This window comes from Thermobia domestica, chromosome 13, assembly GCF_964235325.1.
Source record: "Thermobia domestica chromosome 13, izTheDome1.hap1.1, whole genome shotgun sequence".
Classification (NCBI taxonomy): Eukaryota; Metazoa; Arthropoda; class Insecta; order Zygentoma; family Lepismatidae; genus Thermobia; species Thermobia domestica.
In genome coordinates this window covers 206785695-206806435 of record NC_137466.1, presented here as the reverse complement: position 1 = coordinate 206806435, position 20741 = coordinate 206785695, and the positions used below count along the sequence as shown (strand labels likewise).

At 38.2% G+C, this 20741-nt stretch overlaps 1 protein-coding gene across 3 annotated transcripts in view; it reads left to right on the top strand.

The window, feature by feature from the left end:
- The window catches only part of LOC145668977 (calcitonin gene-related peptide type 1 receptor-like), a 789948-nt gene that overhangs the window by 690524 nt on the left and 78683 nt on the right, over positions 1-20741 (top strand). For all 3 annotated transcript variants that reach the window (XM_081737282.1, XM_081737283.1, XM_081737284.1), the window contains one exon: positions 10593-10699. In XM_081737282.1, the coding sequence (XP_081593408.1) occupies positions 10593-10699 (107 nt within the window). The remainder of the gene's footprint in view (positions 1-10592; positions 10700-20741) is intronic.

Below are 20741 nucleotides of genomic sequence, written 5' to 3'. Positions count from 1 at the left end.
ATCAGGAAGGAGGGGGAAACCCTGAGTGAAAGTGGTTCCCAAGCTATGCAAATCAAACGGGGATGTGCATTAAAGTAATTAGTCTGTTATGTGCACATCGTGAAGAAGATGCTCCAAACGGGTAGCGTGGTGAGTACGAATGTACTATTAACTTACACTTCGGTTGGGCGCGACGCGAAAGATATTCTTTTTATGTGTTTGTATATGGATTCGTGTGTTGTGTTTGTACACACGAAAATGTATTTCGGGAAAACGTGGGAACAAATGCATTCAGTGGGGTGAAAGGCAAGGAATGTAAGTTTATTGCCACGGGAATGAGCTTACTTATTGCCGTATCTATTTGAGACGTGCTCAAAATTTTTTTTTTTTTTTGCTTAGAGAGAAAGAAGGAATGGGTGGGTCAGGGAATAGGGCTACATACAACCTATGTTGTATTTTCCTGGGAATATTTTATATTTTGTTTTTTTTTTTGTTGTGTAAATCCAGAGACTCAGCCTATGCTGAAGTCTATCTAAATCTTTCTCCTTCTTCCGGAAAAAAATGCATTTGTTGCCTAAAGGGATTTTTAAACTACACGGAAATCATGTGTATGAAACCTAATGGAATATATATCGTTGTTATGCGTAACAGTGTAGTATATATATTTTTTCTGGAGGGGGTCATGTTAATCAAATGAATGAATATCCCGTGTAACCGTATAGTATTTTATGCGATTACGTGTTGTTCGCCGAGAAAGGATCCAATATATTGGTTTGTATTTGTTTGTAGTTACTTTCGCATAGGAATTACTCAAATGTTGATCGGAGCGAGGGAAATGTGGGGAGGATGAAGTATATTAGATACTGTAACTATTATGGTGACCATTTTTGAGAGTCAATGTGGGGGGTATTCCCTCAAAATTCCAGGGGGACCAGTGTAATTGGTGCACTGGTACAATTCGGGGGGAACCAAAGCCCTTAGAATTCAAGGGGGCGCATGTCTCCCTTGAATTATCTATTGTTTTTACACAATGAAACCTTTTACAGTGAACAAACTCGTTCTGTAAACAGTTGTTATGTTTGAAAATGCATCATGGGATGACATGAAGCGTGGTTTATTTGTGAAGTACCGTGATGAACTTAGTGAAACCCGTGGGTATATGCCTAAGTTTTTTTTTTTACTTGAGAATAAAAGTAAATAATATAACGTATGGAAGTCTAAATAAGCTATTCCTTGTATGAAAAAAATGCATCATATATGTGTACGTAAGATCATTTGTCTCTGAAAGGGAAGGAGGAGGGTAACATACGTTAGCCTACGAAGCGTGTAGGATTACTCGTAGAACGAATAGCTGCACAAGCTGCATATACACTGAGACGTGTCCGCATTAGCAAGTAACACTCAATAACAAGCTGGTGCATGAAATAGTCGCGAAAATGAAATCAATTACACATGGACTGGAAAACCAATATGGCTGCTACGCGTATGCACGCTGGCGTGGACCAAGCAGTCATTATGTATAAGTGTAGAAATGTGCATGCAATGGCTGGAGATAGTCATTTGCCCTTTTTCCGTCTACAAATAACCAACATGGGAGGGGCTTGGGGGGGAACTACGGCACTAGATAGTGACGGAGGTAGAGGGGTAGACACGGGTAGGTGGGGTTTGCGGAACCTCTGGATACAAAAGCAGGGTATGATATATGTGAAAACAAGAGACAAAGTCGGGCGTTTGAGCACATATATATATATATATATATATATATATATATATATATATATATATATATATATATATATATATATATATATTGTGCATTTATACACGGAATGCTACACGATTGCTCTGCTACCATGGAATGTGGTTACAGATATCGTCTGTACTTCGTCTGAAATTCGGGACTCGGATTTTCATCCGGTATATATAGTTTCAGACGTGATTTTGCTATTGGGACCTGTTGACCGTTCATTAAGACCATATATGAATTACCATCTAGGCGGCTGTGAATTTCAAAGGGGCCATCAAAGAGTTGTTGAATACTCCTGCAATGACCGGGTTTGGCATACATGCGTTGCACCACGACTTTAGATCCAGGGAGAAACTCTGTCGGTTGCTTCTTAGAATGCAATTTTTCGCGTTGTCGTTCAAATATTTGATTCCTTCGGTATAACACGTAGTCCCGCGTTTCCCGTGCAAGAGTTAGCCTCTCGTGATTGCTTAGTTCTTGGTCGGGTGCATTAAGCACACGATCAATAATGAACGCTGGTTCGATACCAAACAGGATCGAGAAGGGACTGACGCGAAGTTCCGTAAGGGGTGTCTTATTTACAGTAGCAGTGGCGGTCTGTAGAAAGTCCGGCCATCGTGCGTGTTGTTCCTTGGTAAGGAAACGCAATGCATTCTGGATGGCTCCGATTCGATTCTCAGCGTGCCCCAAAGTTTGATGATGGTGGGGGAGGGCGTAGCGAACTTCTACCCCCATACTTGCTAAGAATTGCCGCGTTTTTGTGGACGTGTGGGATGTTTGTTTGTCCATAAAAACGAGAGATGGACAAGAGTAGGGCGTCACTATATGGTCCATAAAGAAACTAATGAAAGCTTCTGACGTGGGGGATCTTACAGGTGCAGTGATAACAAACCCACTAGCATGGTCTGTCGCCAAGTAGAAGTACAGATATTGATCTGGTTCGGAAGCGATTAACTTCCCGGCCAAGTCAATGGAAAAGCACTTGAAGATAGTGTCGTGGGGTAGTTGTTGCACTGTTTCGACAGACGGTTTATACGATCTTTTAAATAGAGAGCATTCGTGACACCTAGCTAATTTCCGATATAGCCATTGTTTCATCTGCGGAAAGTAATACTTTGATTTAACTAGCAGATGTAATTTGGTAAATCCCGGGTGGGTTAATGAATGCGTGTGTAGTTCATCAAAGATCGAATCCCGTAATCTGTTAGGAACGCAGAGTACTAGTCTGTCGTTAGGTATTGCCTTGATCTTCCTATACAGGATACCATTCGAAAGCGTGAATTGCTTTTTCCATTGGTTATATTGGCGCTGAGAGGTATCTTCAGTTTGTAAGGCGCGTATAATCTTCCCTAGAAATGAGTCCTGGCGCTGTAGTTCACCTACATCAACTCGTTTGTCGAGAGCCAGCATTTGGTACTCATGCGGGGTTTCTTCCGCTTCCGCTATCGTTTCCTGCGTAACCGGGAGTGGGTTCCTACTCATCATGTCTGCCAATCCGTTCTTGCTTCCGGTCAAATGTTTGATATTGAAAGAGAATGTACTAAAGAAATCTCGCCACCTCAGTAATTTGGGACTAAGGTGATTCGAGGTTTTCATGGCTGTGACCGCTAGTGAATCGGTGTAAATGGTGAATTCCTGTCCAATTAAATATTTATAGAATTTTTTAAGCCCAAAATAGACCGCATATAATTCAAGCTCATAGATGGGTGGGGGCGTCTTCCGTGGCAGATGACGGGATGATGCAAACTGCACCGGGTGCCAGTCGGCATCAGAGGCGCGTTTCTGTAATAAACAGGCTCCGACGCCAATTAAACTGGAGTCCACCACCAGGGCATGCTCCGTATCTTGGGTTGAATATAATGTCTGGTTGAATGTGACCTGCTCGGATTATAAAGCCAAGACACTTTAGCGTTGTCACGCCAAACATTGATTTTTTGAGATTGAACAAAACCGAGTAACGTTGTGCAGTCGCTAGTACTTTCTCTAGACTTACCAACAGTTCTTCAAACGTGCGCGCCCCTAAATAAAGGTCATCCACATACATAGTAAGGTGGTTGGGATCCACGTTTTCAAAAATGTCACGCAAAATGCGTTGGAGCATAATCGTGCTGTTAACATGCCCCATGGGCATGGCTGTCAGTTGGTACATGGAATGCTTAAGATTTAGGGACGGTACGGAAAATGCAGTAAAAGGACGGTCCTCGGGGTCTAAGGGGACCTGAAAAAACGACTGCGATAAATCGAAACAGCAGAAGTACGTAGCATCTGCTAGGTTCTCGATAACGTCCGCCATATTGGCTGGAGAATCCCGGATTGGATGGCAGGCAAGATTGAGTCTACGTAAATCCAAGCAAATGCGCAGATCGTCAGAGTTAGGTTTGGGAACTACTAGAATATTATTCCGAGTTGCTGAATTGCTTAATTCAATAATACCCATCTCTAATAATTTCAGTACTTGTTGTTTTGCCCTAGGCCGTAATCGGTGTGGCACCGTAAACATCGGGGACCGAAAAGGTTCTCTAGATTTTAAGTCAAGAGTGGCTTCATATGCATCTATATGGGAAAAATCAGTGTCAGACCATTTGAAAACACTAGCATATTTAGTAAGCACATCCCTTAATTCCTGTTGTTGTTCATTACTCAACTCTTTGTTAATTTTGAATTGTTGTGAATCAATAAGGTGACCAATTTTCGCAATGCGTTCTTTTGTTTTCTGTTGTGCATGCTCAGCAGTCGGTGTAAACAACTTACGTACAGTATTTACATGTAGCGACTCAGGAATGTCTGGTAAAACAGACGCAATAGCCAAAGGCGTTCCCTTGTGAAAGTGTTTGGGCGTGGAAGCCAGATTTACAACGGGAACCTCTATGTTGTCTGTACTAGCTACTGTGTGAGCAATAAAGCAACGTTGTAGGTTGCTGTTGATAGGTGTATGTATGTGAACAGCACTAAAATTGACACCTAACGGTATATCAAGTGGAATGAAAACAACAGAGCGTGGAGGGACGGTTGTGGTTTGTTTACAAACCAACGTAAAGTGTTGATTCGTCTGCACTTTCGAAGCAACTGCAGGAGGCAATTGAGTAGAGCCTACGGGTATATTCTGATCTGAATTTGGACGACAGCCAAAATGACGTAATGTGAGTGTATTATTCTGATATTCAATTACGGCTTGATGAGTTTTCAAAAAATTATTAGCCAAAATAATAGGAAATTTAGGAATTGGAATAAGCCTAAATAAAACCGTAAATGATTTTCCTGCCAAATTAATCTTAATATATGCTGCATACTTAAGCGATAACGGTTTCTCGCTTACACCATACAGATTTGTTTCCATCTTAAATACAGTCACATTGCGTGGTAGGGCTGTCCACGGTAACAGGGAGCTCTCTGCTCCAGTATCAATCAGAAAACGGCGTTTTACGTTCCCTATCGAACCCTGAACGTAGAATAATTGGCCTTCAGACTGTAGTGGTAGGGTGAGAATGGTACGAGGTAAGGTATCATGGTTAGGGACTGGCTGTTGAGATGGACTTGAAGGGGCTGGTTCAGGAGCTGACGGCTCCTGAGGCAAATTCAGTTTTTTGGATCGGGAACAGGTTCGAACGGTTTAGGTGGTTGGGCTATCGGGGGAGGGGGATGGGGTGGGAAAGCGTAAGGAGTCGGCGGGGGGTATCCGTAATACGGATATGGCGGGGCATACGGAGGGTATGCCGGCGGAAATTGTCCATAATACGCGTGGTAATTATCATTGCCTTTTGGAAATGTATTATTTTGCTTCTTCTTCTTCTTCTGGTGCTTTACTTTGGCCTGCTGGGCCGAGTTCGATTCCTTGTTCTTGTTGCCCTGTTTAGTTTTAGTCGCAGGAGGCTTATCGTGCCGATGATTACACTTAGCACAATTGTTACATGCTTCCTGGCTTCTGCGGTAATCCTGTTGATAGGACGGAGCAGGAGAAGTTGCGCGGGGGGTGGGGGGTCTGGATGAAGTTTCTGCAAAATGTACATGAGCCTTATGGGAATTGAACTGGAGCTGTAACTTGTCCAGCTTGTCCATTATTTCGGCGTATGGGTCTGCTTGCCTAACCTGGGGAGTAGAATATACAGTTGGGTTGGCAGTAGCTTGTGGGGCCACCGGGGAAAGCTGAGGGTCACATGACACGACCCGCTGTTGTTCCGCAATGCGCTGGTGTAATAACAGGTCAGCCTTCTGCCTAGTAAATGCTTCCTTAATTAATGCCTCAAAATTCGCGAACGTCTTTTGAGAAAAATAATGCATGTGTTGGGGAAGCATAGCAATAACAGCATCTGCCATAAAGTCTTTAAAGGGAAGGGTGGGATTGTACTTATCAGCCAAGAACTTCTTCTCAAATAAGTAGTGCGTTAGTGGTTCGCCCGGGTTTTGAACTCGCGACCTGTAGGCATTAAGTGCTGTTAATGGTATCTGACAAGACCCAAATTGCTCCTCAAACGCAGCTTTCAAACCCGCCCAGTCTTTGTTACGTAAAGACTCTTCCTGTGTCTTGTACCAATACAAAGGCGGTCCACTTAAACATGTGGGAAAGATAGCTTTAATCCGATCGGGTGTCCACGCGTTGATCTCGGCCAAACGTTCAAAATTTGCCAAAAATCTGTCAACACTTTCAGACGGTCCATCGGAAAATACATCTAAGGAGACAGGGGGGAGGATCATGGAAACCGGTGTTGCACTATTAGACCTACTTTGTGATCGAGTGTTAGCCATAGTTAACTAGTGAAAGTAGTAAAATGAAATATGAAAATTGCACTGAGAGCGAATCACAAGTTTAAGTAACCAACACTACACATAGAAATAAGGTTTATGCATTACACATAATTATGTTCAGGCAGTACAATCATAAGTCCTCTTATTCATTTCGGGGAGCCATATCACAGGTTGTATATTACTATAACATCACAGATATCTGATTATTATCACTGATTTATTCATTACTTAATGTCACATATAATATTACCATATTATCATAATTTATATCACAGGTAATGTGATAATCTGTATTGGTAATTATCTTGATGGTTAAGGTTATTCAGTACCTATTTATCCATATCTATCACTTACTCTTGCTTACCTCGGTCATATAGTATTTACTTACTATGTGAATCAACCTGACACAGGAGAATGGGGTTATAGTTATTTATGAGAGACAATGAGTACTCAATAATCTACCTTTTGCTATCTCATTTTATTATGTGAGCTTGTCTATACAAGATGTGGGTGTGACTCTTACAGTGCTATTCTAGACCCGATAATGATGACGGATTAATATGTGAGTCACCCACTTGTGAATAGATTATTAACATTATCTCAATGTTCTAAATTACAGACGTAATTATCCAGCAGCAATACATGAACTGATAAATAAATCAAGAATGCATAGCATTACAATAGAATACTGCTATTACATTTGTTATTATTGCTGTTATTATACTACTACTCGGGTTTATCATAACCTACGGTTACGAGGACTGTGAGAATTGCATTGCCTGCCCATACTGATGTGTAAAATTAAGAAAAACCATAAAATACACAACTTACATGTTCTGGTCCATCGGACTGTTGACTTAACCAAGAATCGTTAAGACGAGACTTTCGCGTATACTCGAGACGAGACTAAAACGCGTTCTCAGATGCGAGCCAAGACCGACCGAGACTCCATCCAAAACTGAACTGAACCCCCTGGTTTAGAAACCAGGAGTTTTTATATTTGCCTCATTTGTTATTTTTCTTTCTCATGTCCTTCCGGGCCAGTACATTCTAGACTATGAAATAATAGTTTTGTGACGTATGCATAGAAAACACAGCTTTTACACTTTCACTGAAGAAATTGTTTTGTCGTATGGGTATTATTCAGTTTCCTGGTGTCCTTCTTCCTGTTTTTAACCAAACCAATAATAACTTATTTTTCACAGTTTGGTATTTTTCCGGGTGACATTCACTTTTAATAATACAATGTCTAGTCTTCGAAATTATAAAAATTTCGATCAATCTCGATGTTCTCGTGATAATTGATATGATGAAAAAGAATACTTGAGGAATTAAAATAAAACCTAAACAAACAAAAGTAATTGTGATTGGAGCGAAAGGGGTTTGTGTTAACTATACAGGGTCATTCATAATAATCTTTCCGAGTACAAACATTAATAATCCTCACTTATTAACACGTCCATACTTGAAAATGGTATCAAAGGAAAGAGAAACTCAACAAGTGTTTTGTTTCAGGTCAATAAAATTTCTTTTGTAAATGAAGACACCAACTCTGTACTTGAATTCCTGCCGAAGTCACTGTAACATTTCATGACCTCTTTAATTCGTACTCGAAGATCATTTAAGATGGCTGTTAGACTTTGCTTTGACAAAACTCCACAGGAAGAAGTCACACGGGAAGTGGAGGCCGAGAATGAAGTACTTTATTCACACGACCATCACGTCCAATCCATTCGTGTGATAGCCTTCTGCTCAGTTCGCTTCTGACATCTTTGGCAAAATGTGGTGGTGCCTCCTCCTGCTGGAAAATTAAATCTCTCTGTTCCTCTTCTAGCTGTGGGAAAAGCTATATCTGCAGCATGTATAAGTATGAAAGTCATGTAACAGTATCCACGTAGAAGAAGAAAGGTTTTGTTTTTTCACTAAGGTGGAAGGTGGCTTCATCACTGAACAGTAATGGTGCTGTGAAATCATCAGTTTCCATTAGGTTTTGCATGCTACGGCACAAGAAAAGTCTACTCTTTTTATCGGTACATTTCAGAGTCTGTAACAATTTCAATCGGCTTGGATAAAATTTCAGGCACTTACGAATAATCCTCCAAATTGTTGTCCGCGGTATGCGCAATCCTACATTTATATGAACTTCCTGATGAAACTGGTGTGAACGTGTTCCACTGTTCCCTCACTTACCAATGGACGACTGAGCAATGTTTGCTTGCAGACGCAATGTTTTGCTTTAAAATCGGAGTACCACTTCGAAATACAGTGACTGCTAGGGATATCTTTGTCAAACCTACTCCTAAAACTGTTTTGGTAAAACTACAGTGTAAAATCACAATGAAATAGATCATAGAAAGAAAATAAATTATACAATATTCTGGTAATACTGCAGAGTTAAACTACAAAAAATATTCGTAGATCATAAAAAGAAAGAAAACCAATATTCTGGTATTGCTGCGGGTAACATTACAACGAAACAGACAATAAGAAAGAAACAAAGCTACTGGTAATACTACAATACTCGGTTAAATTACAAATAAACAGATAATAAAACAGAAAGAAAAGTATATATGTTCTGGTAATACTACAAATTACTCAAATTACATAGAAACAGATAACGAAAAATAATGTAGGAAAATGAAACAATGTGTTAAAATCATGTATGCATTCAACACATTACAAATCAAGCAAAAAACAACCTGTATCTTTATTAGATACAATAATAATAATAATAATAATAATAATAATAATAATAATAATAATAATAATAATAATAATAATAATAATAATAATGTTTATTTCTGTCCCATGAACAGCCTAATAACAAAAATACAGCACCTTATCAGATGAAAATGAACACATATTGCATACAATATAATCTATCTACTGAAACAATAAAGAATAATGATAAAATAAAATAGTACCTACCAGATTTAACAATAATTCCTTACCAAATTAATACCAAATATTTTTAGTCTCAAAATAAATAAATCATCAAAAATACAACAACTTTTTCAACGAACTTTAAAATTTATGCTTCTGTACTGATAAAAATGATATTTCAAATTAGATTAAAAGAATTGTTCATTGTTCTTAAAATTAGATTTTGGATTCAAGGGAAGTAATGTTGATCCATTTCTCATATTATACATTATTACCCTTACATCAATATTATGTAAGCAGGTATCTGCTACCTATTGTCTAGTATTTTCTGAACAAAATCTCTTTCAATAAGTTTTCTCTTGTCACTTAATGCCTGCAATCCCCAACATTGATTCCAGTATTCATAACTATGTGAGTAGTAATTTATTCATTTTATGGCATAGTAGCCTAATAAAACATTGGACTGACTCAATTTTGTTTGCCAATGTTATACACATGCTATTCCGAACAACTACACCAAACTCTAGTCTTGAACTTGCAAGTAACTTGTATAAATATAGATATGAACTGGTATTTTTAAACTCAGGCTATTATCTGAAAGCAAAACCTATTATTCTTCTCGTTCCTTGGATTATATAATTAATATGATAGGTAAATTTTATATTTCTGTCAAAACACCATACCCAAATCATTAATCTGTTCGGCTTTATGCAATGTTACTCCATTAATTTACATATTTGCTTATGTAGAATTGGGTTTTGCTAGTATATAGTATCTATATATTTAGTTTTCTCACACTTTATTATTATTATTATTATTATTATTATTATTATTATTATTATTATTATTATTATTATTATTATTATTATTATTATTATTATCATTATTATTATTATTATTAAAAAGAAAGACCAGATTAGCATTAAGAATATTAAAAGAACAGAATGCTGGATAAGACCCTTAACGGAAACAAACTATATTTTGAGAAATATAACAAAGGCATAATGGAATGACAAAAGAGAGAAATGGACAGCGGTAGTCATGATAACTCTTATTTCAGGTGAATAAAGATATTACTCGCCTAGAATGCATAGAAACTTCACAGTGTAAGCAAATGACAAACCAACATTGACACAATACGAATGATGCACTAAGAACAACTTTCCTTGAACTAAACTTCCCTTTACTTTTTTTAATGTTATTTATAAACTTGTTTTTAGTTGTATATCTTGTATTTCAGGGCTCGCCTACCGATCGTGTGACGAAAATGGTTCGTGGTTCAAGCACCCAGAAACAAATCGCGACTGGACCAACTACACAACATGTGTCGACTTAGAGGATCTCAAGGTACAACTATTTTTTCGTTCATGATTGCTTCCGTGTGGAGGTTACATACTTATGTTTTATGGAGTGTATTAGGTAGGATTTCTAGTAAAACGTTAACAAAGCACTTGAAAATGTGTTCAAATGTTACCGGATGATGTGTGGCTCAAGAAATACCGTTATTATTTCAATAAACAATGTTTGATATTAAACAATAACTTATATTAAAGTAGACAATAATTCACATGATATTAAAAGTAATTGATGGTACAATAAATAGTGCATAAGAGTCTCACTAATTCGAGTTTCGGCTTGTATTAGGATTAGGAATAGGAATTAAATTTCTGGGTTTTCGGCATCCATTGTCATGTATGAGAAATGACATCTCTCGGCAATCAAACTACCCGGGGAATTCAGCAGAAAGAAAGAAATGGGAGAAGAGAAAAGAGGCCTGGAACCATTGTATTATGTACCATTCCGACATTTGCGTGGTGTAAATGAGGAAAACCTCTGGGATTTGGACGGTATTATCCGAGTCGTCCTACTATTTCTTCTATAGTCTATACCAAGCTCGACTGACTGTCATTCTACTATTTATTCTATAGTCTATACCAAGCACGATTGACTGCCATTCTACTATTTATTCTATAATCTATACCAAGCTCGATTGACTGCCGTTCTACTATTTACTCTATAGTCTATACCAAGCTCGATTGACTGCCATTCTACTATTTATTCTATAGTCTATACCAAGCTCGACTGGCTGTCATTCCACTATTTACTCTATAGTTTATACCAAGCTCGATTGACTGCCATTCTACTATTTATTCTATAGTATATACCAAGCACGATTGACTGCCATTCTACTATTTATTCTATAGTATATACCAAGCTCGACTGGCTGTCATTCCACTATTTACTCTATAGTTTATACCAAGCTTGATTGACTGACATTCTATTATTTATTCTATAGTCTATACCAAGCACGATTGACTGCCATTTTACTAATTATTCTATAGTATATACCAAGCTCGATTGACTGCCGTTCTACTATTTACTCTATAGTCTATACCAAGCTCGATTGACTGCCATTTTACTAATTATTCTATAGTATATACCAAGCTCGATTGTCTGCCGTTCTACTATTTATTCTATAGTCTATACCAAGCACGATTGACTGCCATTCTACTATTTATTCTATAGTCTATACCAAGCACGATTGACTGCCATTCTACTATTTATTCTATAGTATATACCAAGCTCGACTGGCTGTCATTCCACTATTTACTCTATAGTTTATACCAAGCTTGATTGACTGCCATTCTATTTATTCTATAGTCTATACCAAGCACGATTGACTGCCGTTCTACTATTTATTCTATAATCTATACCAAGCTCGATTGACTGCCGTTCTACTATTTACTCTATAGTCTATACCAAGCTCGATTGGCTGTCATTCCACTATTTACTCTATAGTTTATACCAAGCTTGATTGACTGACATTCTACTATTTATTCTATAGTCTATACCAAGGACGATTGACTGCCATTTTACTAATTATTCTATAGTATATACCAAGCTCGATTGACTGCCGTTCTACTATTTATTCTATAGTCTATACCAAGCTCGATTGACTGCCGTTCTACCATTTCTTCTATAGCCTATACCAAGCTCGATTGTCTGCCGTTCTACTATTTATTCTATAGTCTATACCAAGCACGATTGACTGCCATTCTACTATTTATTCTATAGTCTATACCAAGCACGATTGACTGCCATTCTACTATTTATTCTATAGTATATACCAAGCTCGACTGGCTGTCATTCCACTATTTACTCTATAGTTTATACCAAGCTTGATTGACTGCCATTCTATTTATTCTATAGTCTATACCAAGCACGATTGACTGCCGTTCTACTATTTATTCTATAATCTATACCAAGCTCGATTGACTGCCGTTCTACTATTTACTCTATAGTCTATACCAAGCTCGATTGGCTGTCATTCCACTATTTACTCTATAGTTTATACCAAGCTTGATTGACTGACATTCTACTATTTATTCTATAGTCTATACCAAGGACGATTGACTGCCATTTTACTAATTATTCTATAGTATATACCAAGCTCGATTGACTGCCGTTCTACTATTTATTCTATAGTCTATACCAAGCTCGATTGACTGCCGTTCTACCATTTCTTCTATAGCCTATACCAAGCTCGATTGTCTGCCGTTCTACTATTTATTCTATAGTCTATACCAAGCACGATTGACTGCCATTCTACTATTTATTCTATAGTCTATACCAAGCACGATTGACTGCCATTCTACTATTTATTCTATAGTATATACCAAGCTCGACTGGCTGTCATTCCACTATTTACTCTATAGTTTATACCAAGCTTGATTGACTGACATTCTACTATTTATTCTATAGTCTATACCAAGCACGATTGACTGCCGTTCTACTATTTATTCTATAATCTATACCAAGCTCGATTGACTGCCGTTCTACTATTTACTCTATAGTCTATACCAAGCTCGATTGACTGCCGTTCTACCATTTCTTCTATAGCTATACCAAGCTCGATTGTCTGCCGTTCTACTATTTATTCTGTAGTCTATACCAAGCACGATTGACTGCCATTCTACTATTTATTCTATAGTCTATACTAAGCTCGTTTGACTGTCATTCTACTATTTATTCTATAGTCTATACCAAGCTCGACTGACTGTTCTACTATTAGTTCTGTAGTATATACAGGTGTAACAAATGGTACAAAATAAGTTGGGTTGCAGGGATATAATTTGAGTTTTAATTGAGCACTCGTTACGTTATGTGGGTTCCAGAAGACTGTGAAATATGGATATTTAAAGAGAGCGCATACTTGTTCCCGTGTAATTCCTTGAACTATTTGCGAAAGATTTATAAGCCAGGGCATTTCAAAACGTGATATTTCGAATTTTCAGCAGTTTATAAATCTGAAAGTAGGCATTTTCTAACCTAGGGCGTTTTTCACTTTTCTTTGGTATAAGGAATCACCTCCTAAATTTGTGATAGTGAGGTATACCTCTGTAAAATGGTTACTTGGAGAAGCCTGGGGGTAAAGATGGCCGAAGCGTAGAGTAGTCTACTTGCAGCCAACCCAGCTCTTGGGCTTCGTATTGGGGTGATCTTTGCCCTTTTTAAAATAAGTAAAATTTACTTATATACGGTTTCTTTGGCCTTTATAACGTATTAACACGGAGAAATTTTCTTCTGTTAACTGTTTCCTTCTGTTTCAATAAGGATAACAATTCAAAACCCTTTAAGTCATGTAATTTGTCCATGTTGTGCATCATATCGACATAATTATCTCCCATCTACTGATAAGTTATTTTAGGTAAATTTACTTTTCGATTAATTTACTTCGATCGATTAATTTACTTCGTTTACAAGTAGATTTGTTATCCAGTCTCCTCGATTTCGGATGTGGGATCTACAGTTCTAGGGAGAGACTATATTCTCACCTAGGTGCAACCTATATCTTCAAAATTTAAGGGGGATATTCTAGAACTTGGGAGAAATACTCCTCTTTATCATGTCTGGATAAAACACTGGTTATATGGAGGCACAGTGGATCAGTGGTAGAATGCCAACCTCTAGTTTGATCCCCGGCCAAGTAAGTTTGTGTTGCACAACATCATGTCCGTGGGTTTTCTCGGGATACTCCCGTTTTCTTCCACTAATTCTTCCTTCATTATCCACTTGCCTTAATCATCCGTCTCCTTTAGCCTAATGGGCATAATCGTGGGACGTTAAACTAAAAGGTTTCATTTCAACACTGATTATACATAAATATATCATTCAGTATCAAGTGATGAATTTTATTATACCTGCAAATTCTAGTAACCCATGGCTTAACTTGCGCTTTCAGTTAAAGGTATAACGTTATCACTTGACGTAAGAGATAATTTGTCCTTAGTATGAGTAATTTTAGGCTGAGATATTAATATTTTACTTTGAGCGGCATCACTAGAACAAGGAAAGTATAGAAAGTTTCTGTACTGACGGTGAGAGGAGGAGAAAGTCTGTTCTGTAATGTCTGGTTGTCATTTTATATGCGTTGAACATAATTTATCGGCAATTGAAAATACATACTTTTTCAATGGTAATCTTTTATAACCCAACTCTTAAGCCACACTGCCACATTAGAAGAACTTATAGCTGTCATAAAAAAAAAAAAATCTTGAAACCCTACCATATTTCACTATGTACACAGTCTTGAAAGGGTCATAAAACAATTTTTTCCATCTTGCAAGGAGTTGAACGATGAGCAACTTTCTGGGACGTCTTGCTTGCTACCTGCTATCGCCTTCCCGCTGACAGAAAAGAAAAACCAGTTTTGCCGCTTCCGAAACAACGGATTCTTTTGGACAGGGAGAGGAAGTGTGCCAAAATAAATGTTTTTAATGAGGAGGTTCACTGTTTGTCCACTAGAGTGCAGTGCTGCATGTGTGGAGAAACCTTTGTTGCTTTCAAGAAGTTGTAACATGTAAAGAGTAAATAGAAAGATCGGGTTGCAAGGTTCTTTTATGACAGCTACAAGATTCATTTAACGTGGCAGTGTGGCTTTAAAGTTTCATGTGCACTCAGTTACTCAGATACAGCATCAAAGACAGCATTGCAATTAGGGAAATCTTCCCGTTTGGTATATTCTCCTAGTAGGGAAAAGGTAATCTAAATATTCCGAATTGGTTTAATATCACGGATGTTGCAGTTAGAAATACCTCCAGTGAAGCCATATCTAGCATCTTGGTGCTAGATCTAGCATAATCCACAAGCATTTAGCATCTAGCATCTTGACTTTAGCATCCTGGCCAAATCAGGGGTGGACTGGCCATAATCAAGTACCGGCCCGATGGCCGCTGCGCCCTCCTCACATCAGTGCCTTTGCGCCTTCCTCGGGAGGGACTAAGACCCGTCTTAACCTCGGGAAGGCGCCAGTTTCCTCTCTGAACACAATTTAAAAAAAAAAAGCAAAGCTACATAATTATTTTATAAATTTGCTAGCCTTTGGCCAGCTAGGGCTCCACCCCAGACCCCGGTATTTGCTCGGCCTACAGCCTCGCTCTTTCTGTTTTCGGCGTGGGAATGCTATTAATGATATTAGATTTACCCCTAAATGTATAGATTTGACTCTAATATCGGTCATTTTGGACGATTTTTACATATCACCCTCACCAACCCCACGCTCCGCCCCAAATCCCAGTATTCGCTCGGCCTGCGGCCTCGCTCTTTCTGTTTTTGGCTTGAATGTCATTATAATGATCTTAGGGACCCTGAAATTTATAGATTTGACTCTAATATCGGCCATTTTGGATTATTTTTATATATCAACCCTCCCACCCCCACTGCTCCGCCCCCAGGTCCAGTCTTTAGTCGGCCTACGGCCTTTCTCTTTCTGTTTTAGGCTTTGGTGGTACCATTAATGGTCTCAGCGACTTCGAAATATATTGATTTGACTCTAATCTCGGTCATTTTGGATCATTTTTATGTGTCTTTCCCTCCCACTCCCGCCGTTAGAGGCGCTAGTGGCGTTACATAAAAACAAGACTCCGTTCAAGACACAGATGAACATCTGGAATCATTGTTCTTGATAAACTCGGAAAGAGACATTCTGACCAAAATAGACAACAATCTTATTATTGACAAAATGTGTGAAAAAAGCAAGGAGATGCGAAAGCTCCTTCAAGAATAAAGCAGTGACTTTACTTTCATTTTCCAGTTTTGTTTTTGAATTTCTTTTTTCGCTAGGTAGGTATATAATTCTAAATTTACTTTTGTTAATTTGTAGTAAATGTTTCATGTATACTTTTTATTAACGGTTTTAAAAATAGATGAAAAATAAGTTAATGTTATGATGAACATAGCTTTAAAAGGACAGAAGTATGAAAAATAGCATAAGCCCCAAACTTAACTCAAATCTTCAGTTATAATTAGGTTGTTAACAAATGTAGCCGAAGAATTTAAACAACTGGTGTGATTTTTGTAATCTCAGTCAAAGTGTGCAGATTTATATAGGCCTAATATACCATAGGCATATTATACAAGTGAATAGTTTTCGATACCTGGGTAGTATTCTTAGTAATGACATGAAATGCGAACGTGAAATAAAAGCAAGGATAGGAATGGCGAAAGAAGCCTTTAAAAGAAAGAAAAGTCTGTTTTGTGGGACCTTGAACAAAGAGTTGAGAAAAAGACTCATAAAATGCTTCGTGTGGAGTGTTGTACTGTATGGGGCGGAAACGTGGACATTACGTAAAGGTGACGAAAATCGACTGGAAGCCTTCGAAATGTGGGTGTGGAGAAGAATGGAAAGAATTAGTTGGGTCGAGCGGAAAACGAATGAGAGAGTGTTAGAAATGGTGGGTGAGAAAAGAACACTATTAGATATAATTAGGAAGAGGAAGAGAAACTGGTTGGGACATTGCCTAAGAAGAGATTGTATCATGAGGGACGTCCTAGAGGGTATGGTGGCGGGAAAGAGAGGGAGGGGGCGAAGGAGACTACAATTAATGGATGATATTAAAAGAGAAAGATCATACGCGAAGACGAAAAGGTTAGCGGAGGACCGTGGAGCATGGAAGCTTCTCAGCTGCGGCAAGTGACCTGCTAATAAAGGCAGAATACCTATGATGATGAATATACGAGGCGTGTTTTTTTAAGTAAGGCCGTTTGAACATAAGTACACAACGAAAGCTTATTTCAAAAAAGTAAATGTATTTTCAGAAAGTACATACTTTACTCTATTTTTCGACATAGTTGCCAAGTTTGTTCAAACACTTATCATACCTCTCAACTAATTTCAAAATACCCTCTTCATAAAAACTTGCCGCCTGCTCCGATAATCAAGAGCTCACTGCCGTTTTCACATCGCCGTCATCAATGTAACGGTTGCCACTGAGGTGTTGTTTGAGGTGGAGGAACAGATGGTAATCGCTCGGCACAAGATCAGGACTGTAGGGTCGGTGGTCTAAAACTTTCCAGCCAAAACTGTCCAACAAATCGCGGGTCTGGCCTGCAGTGTGAAGTCTTGCATTGTCATGGAGAAGAACAATGCCCTTTGTCAGCATGCCGCGTCGTTTGTTTTGAATCGCTCTGCGTAGCTTTCACAGGGTTTGGCAGTATGCTTCTGCATTGATAGTGGTTCCTCGTTGCATAAAGTCAACCAACAAAACACCATGCCTATCGCAAACGGGACCCAACGGGAGCACAGTTTCCTAAACTTTAGGTGTTCAAAAACAATTTTGTAAAGCACTGATCTCGACACGTCAGGAAATTCGTTTGAGAGACCTGTTATTGCGAAGCGCCTGTTCTCACGAACCCTCGCTTCAACTGAAGCCACCAAATCGTCTGTAATCGAAAAAAGGCGACCGGAGCCGTCCTCATCATGGACGTTGTCACGGCCATTTTTTAATTCTCATACCCACTTACGCACTTTGCTTGCACGAATAACAGTATCGCCGTACACTTCGCAAATCTGTCGATGAATTTCTGCAGCAGACAGGTTACTTGCTGACAAAAACTGTATCACTGAGCGAACCTCACACGCGGCGGGCGACTTGATAGTCTTGAACATTGTGAAAGCACAGAATACAGCCGTACAGGTCAGCTACAGAGTTGAAACTGAGCACAGTTGTTCCCGAGGCATACCGGTACACGACGCACACGCTAGTTGCGGTATGCGCGCGAACTACTAGTGTCTACAACAAAACGGACCTTACTTAAAAAACACTCCTCGTGTTTAGTACTCAAAGTCTCTTTGTTTATGAAAATATTGAATTTGTATAATTCTATCGTGATTAACTGCAATAGCTACTTAATCTTTTGTAGTTTTTTGTGTACTAATTTTCCGGGGGAAGCCCCCCGGCAATTTCTTTTATTAAAAGGAGGTATTCCACACAAGCGAAAGCCTCAGATGGACGGCGCCCTCCCAGAGTATGTGACCGCGCCCTTTTTACATAGCCAGTCCACCCCTGGGCCAAATCTAGCATAATTTCATTTTACCCTTTGTTAAAAAGAAAGAGAACGAAAATTTAGATGGTTTAAAGACTGTCGGGAATTATTCTTTTTAGTTGAAGCGATGGTTGGAGCAATGAAACCAGTCAGTATTTCTGCGGTTGTAATTTTTTGTTGAATTCAGAGCAAATGCAAATGTTCAAAAATAGCAAACGTGACTGCAAAACATATTTACTTACCCATAGTTTTATTACTGCCAACTGACACCTGAATGTGTGATTATAATTATCTGGGATGTTTCTGTTCCTTTCAATTTACAACTTGAGAGGGGAGGGATTTGAGCGTCAGGGGACAACTAGTAATACACTAAAAGAAATGCTTCAGGGCTGTGTCGGAAGCGGCATGTTGTATATATATTTCTTAAAATGTTATCCATTCATAAAATATAAATTCGACCATCCTCCCCTATAACGTGCCATTTATCATCATTCCTAACAGCGTCATATTAAAGTACATGAATACAGTTAATACACTTCATTAAAATAATGAAAATAAGTAGGGGCGTTTCTTTAAAATTAGTTAGGAAAGATAATTTGAAAATCTGGCATAATTTACAAAAATCTAGCATAATTCAGACCCGTGTTTGGCATCATCGCGAGTCTCGAGTGTGGCAACCCTGAATACCTCATCAGTTGATGAGATAGCTGCAGTATGTGACAAGACGCGTCGTTGGATGATACGTTCTCTTCAGGAAGGATAACTTTCTCTTCTTAATTTTCCAGTGTGTTTGTGTCTGGATCTGTCGAAGACCCTGTGACTGTTGGGAATAATCGTTGACATTAACGATTTTATCCATTAGGCAAGAAATCAATTAGCTAGTCACAAATACCTTCATCGCACCTCTCAATTATTCTACAAGGAAACACCTGTATATTAGGTCACGTTATTTGATAAGCAATTCCAAAGAAAGTTGTCACATACAATTTGCTCTCTTAACATACATCAGCTACAAGCTTAAGTTTATTCCCTTACGGACCAGTTTATAACAACACTTATAAATATGTACATGTTGATATGGACAACAATCCGTATCATATGATATCATTTTTCCTTTATGGCCAGACCTGAACATTTAACTTATTAAGTTTTGAGGCCAGACATGTATAAACATGTTTTTCTACACAGTTCTGATATAAAATATAAAGATTCCATTAATAGTGGGTGTATCGTCATTTATAAAGAAGTAATTTTGTAAAAATAAAAAGGTAAATGCAGAAAATCTTCGGAAAATACACCATGTTAAATATATTTTATCTTGAGTGTGATCACCAGGGCCCGGATCTTGTTGACCTAAAATTTTCTAGAAAGTGACCTATAAAATGACACTAAAATTCCTGTAAAATGACACTAAAATTCACAAAAATTGACCTAAAACTTGCGTTTTCTTAAATGTTTATTTCGTAAAACATTGACATTTTTTAAATATCCATTGGTTTTTATTAACGTTTGTCACTCATATTCAAAAAAGTTTTGTTTCAGTTAGTTGCAGTCTATTGATCATTTATGTCCGTTGATCAGTCCATTGTACGGCATTGTAAGCATTGAAAGCGTCAATTCGCTCCCGAGTTGAAACTAGGAAGCACTCTTAAACAATAAAAGTTCGCAAGTGTAGACTACATGAGAATAATAGATAAAAACCCTGTTTAAAATCTTTGTACGCCTTCAAATTCATTTTTAGTTATTCATGTGATCACATCCTTTGTGGTCAACAACCCAAAACTATCTGTTTGGACATATACCAACCCCCACCTTTCGTTAACCAGTTACAGTTTAGTTTTCATTAGCTTGTTAAGAATGCAGTTTTTCCACCCCAATAGTCAGTAAGCAAGAAAAGAGATTATTCAACTTCGTCTTTTCCACAACTGTAAACCGTGTTCATTTAAAGATTTCCTTATGTAGAAGAAAAAATAAAAAGACCCTAAGAGACCTAAAAGTTACCTTAAAATATTAAAAAATGACCTGAAATTTCAAAACAGCAAAAAGTGACCAAAAGTTGACCCTA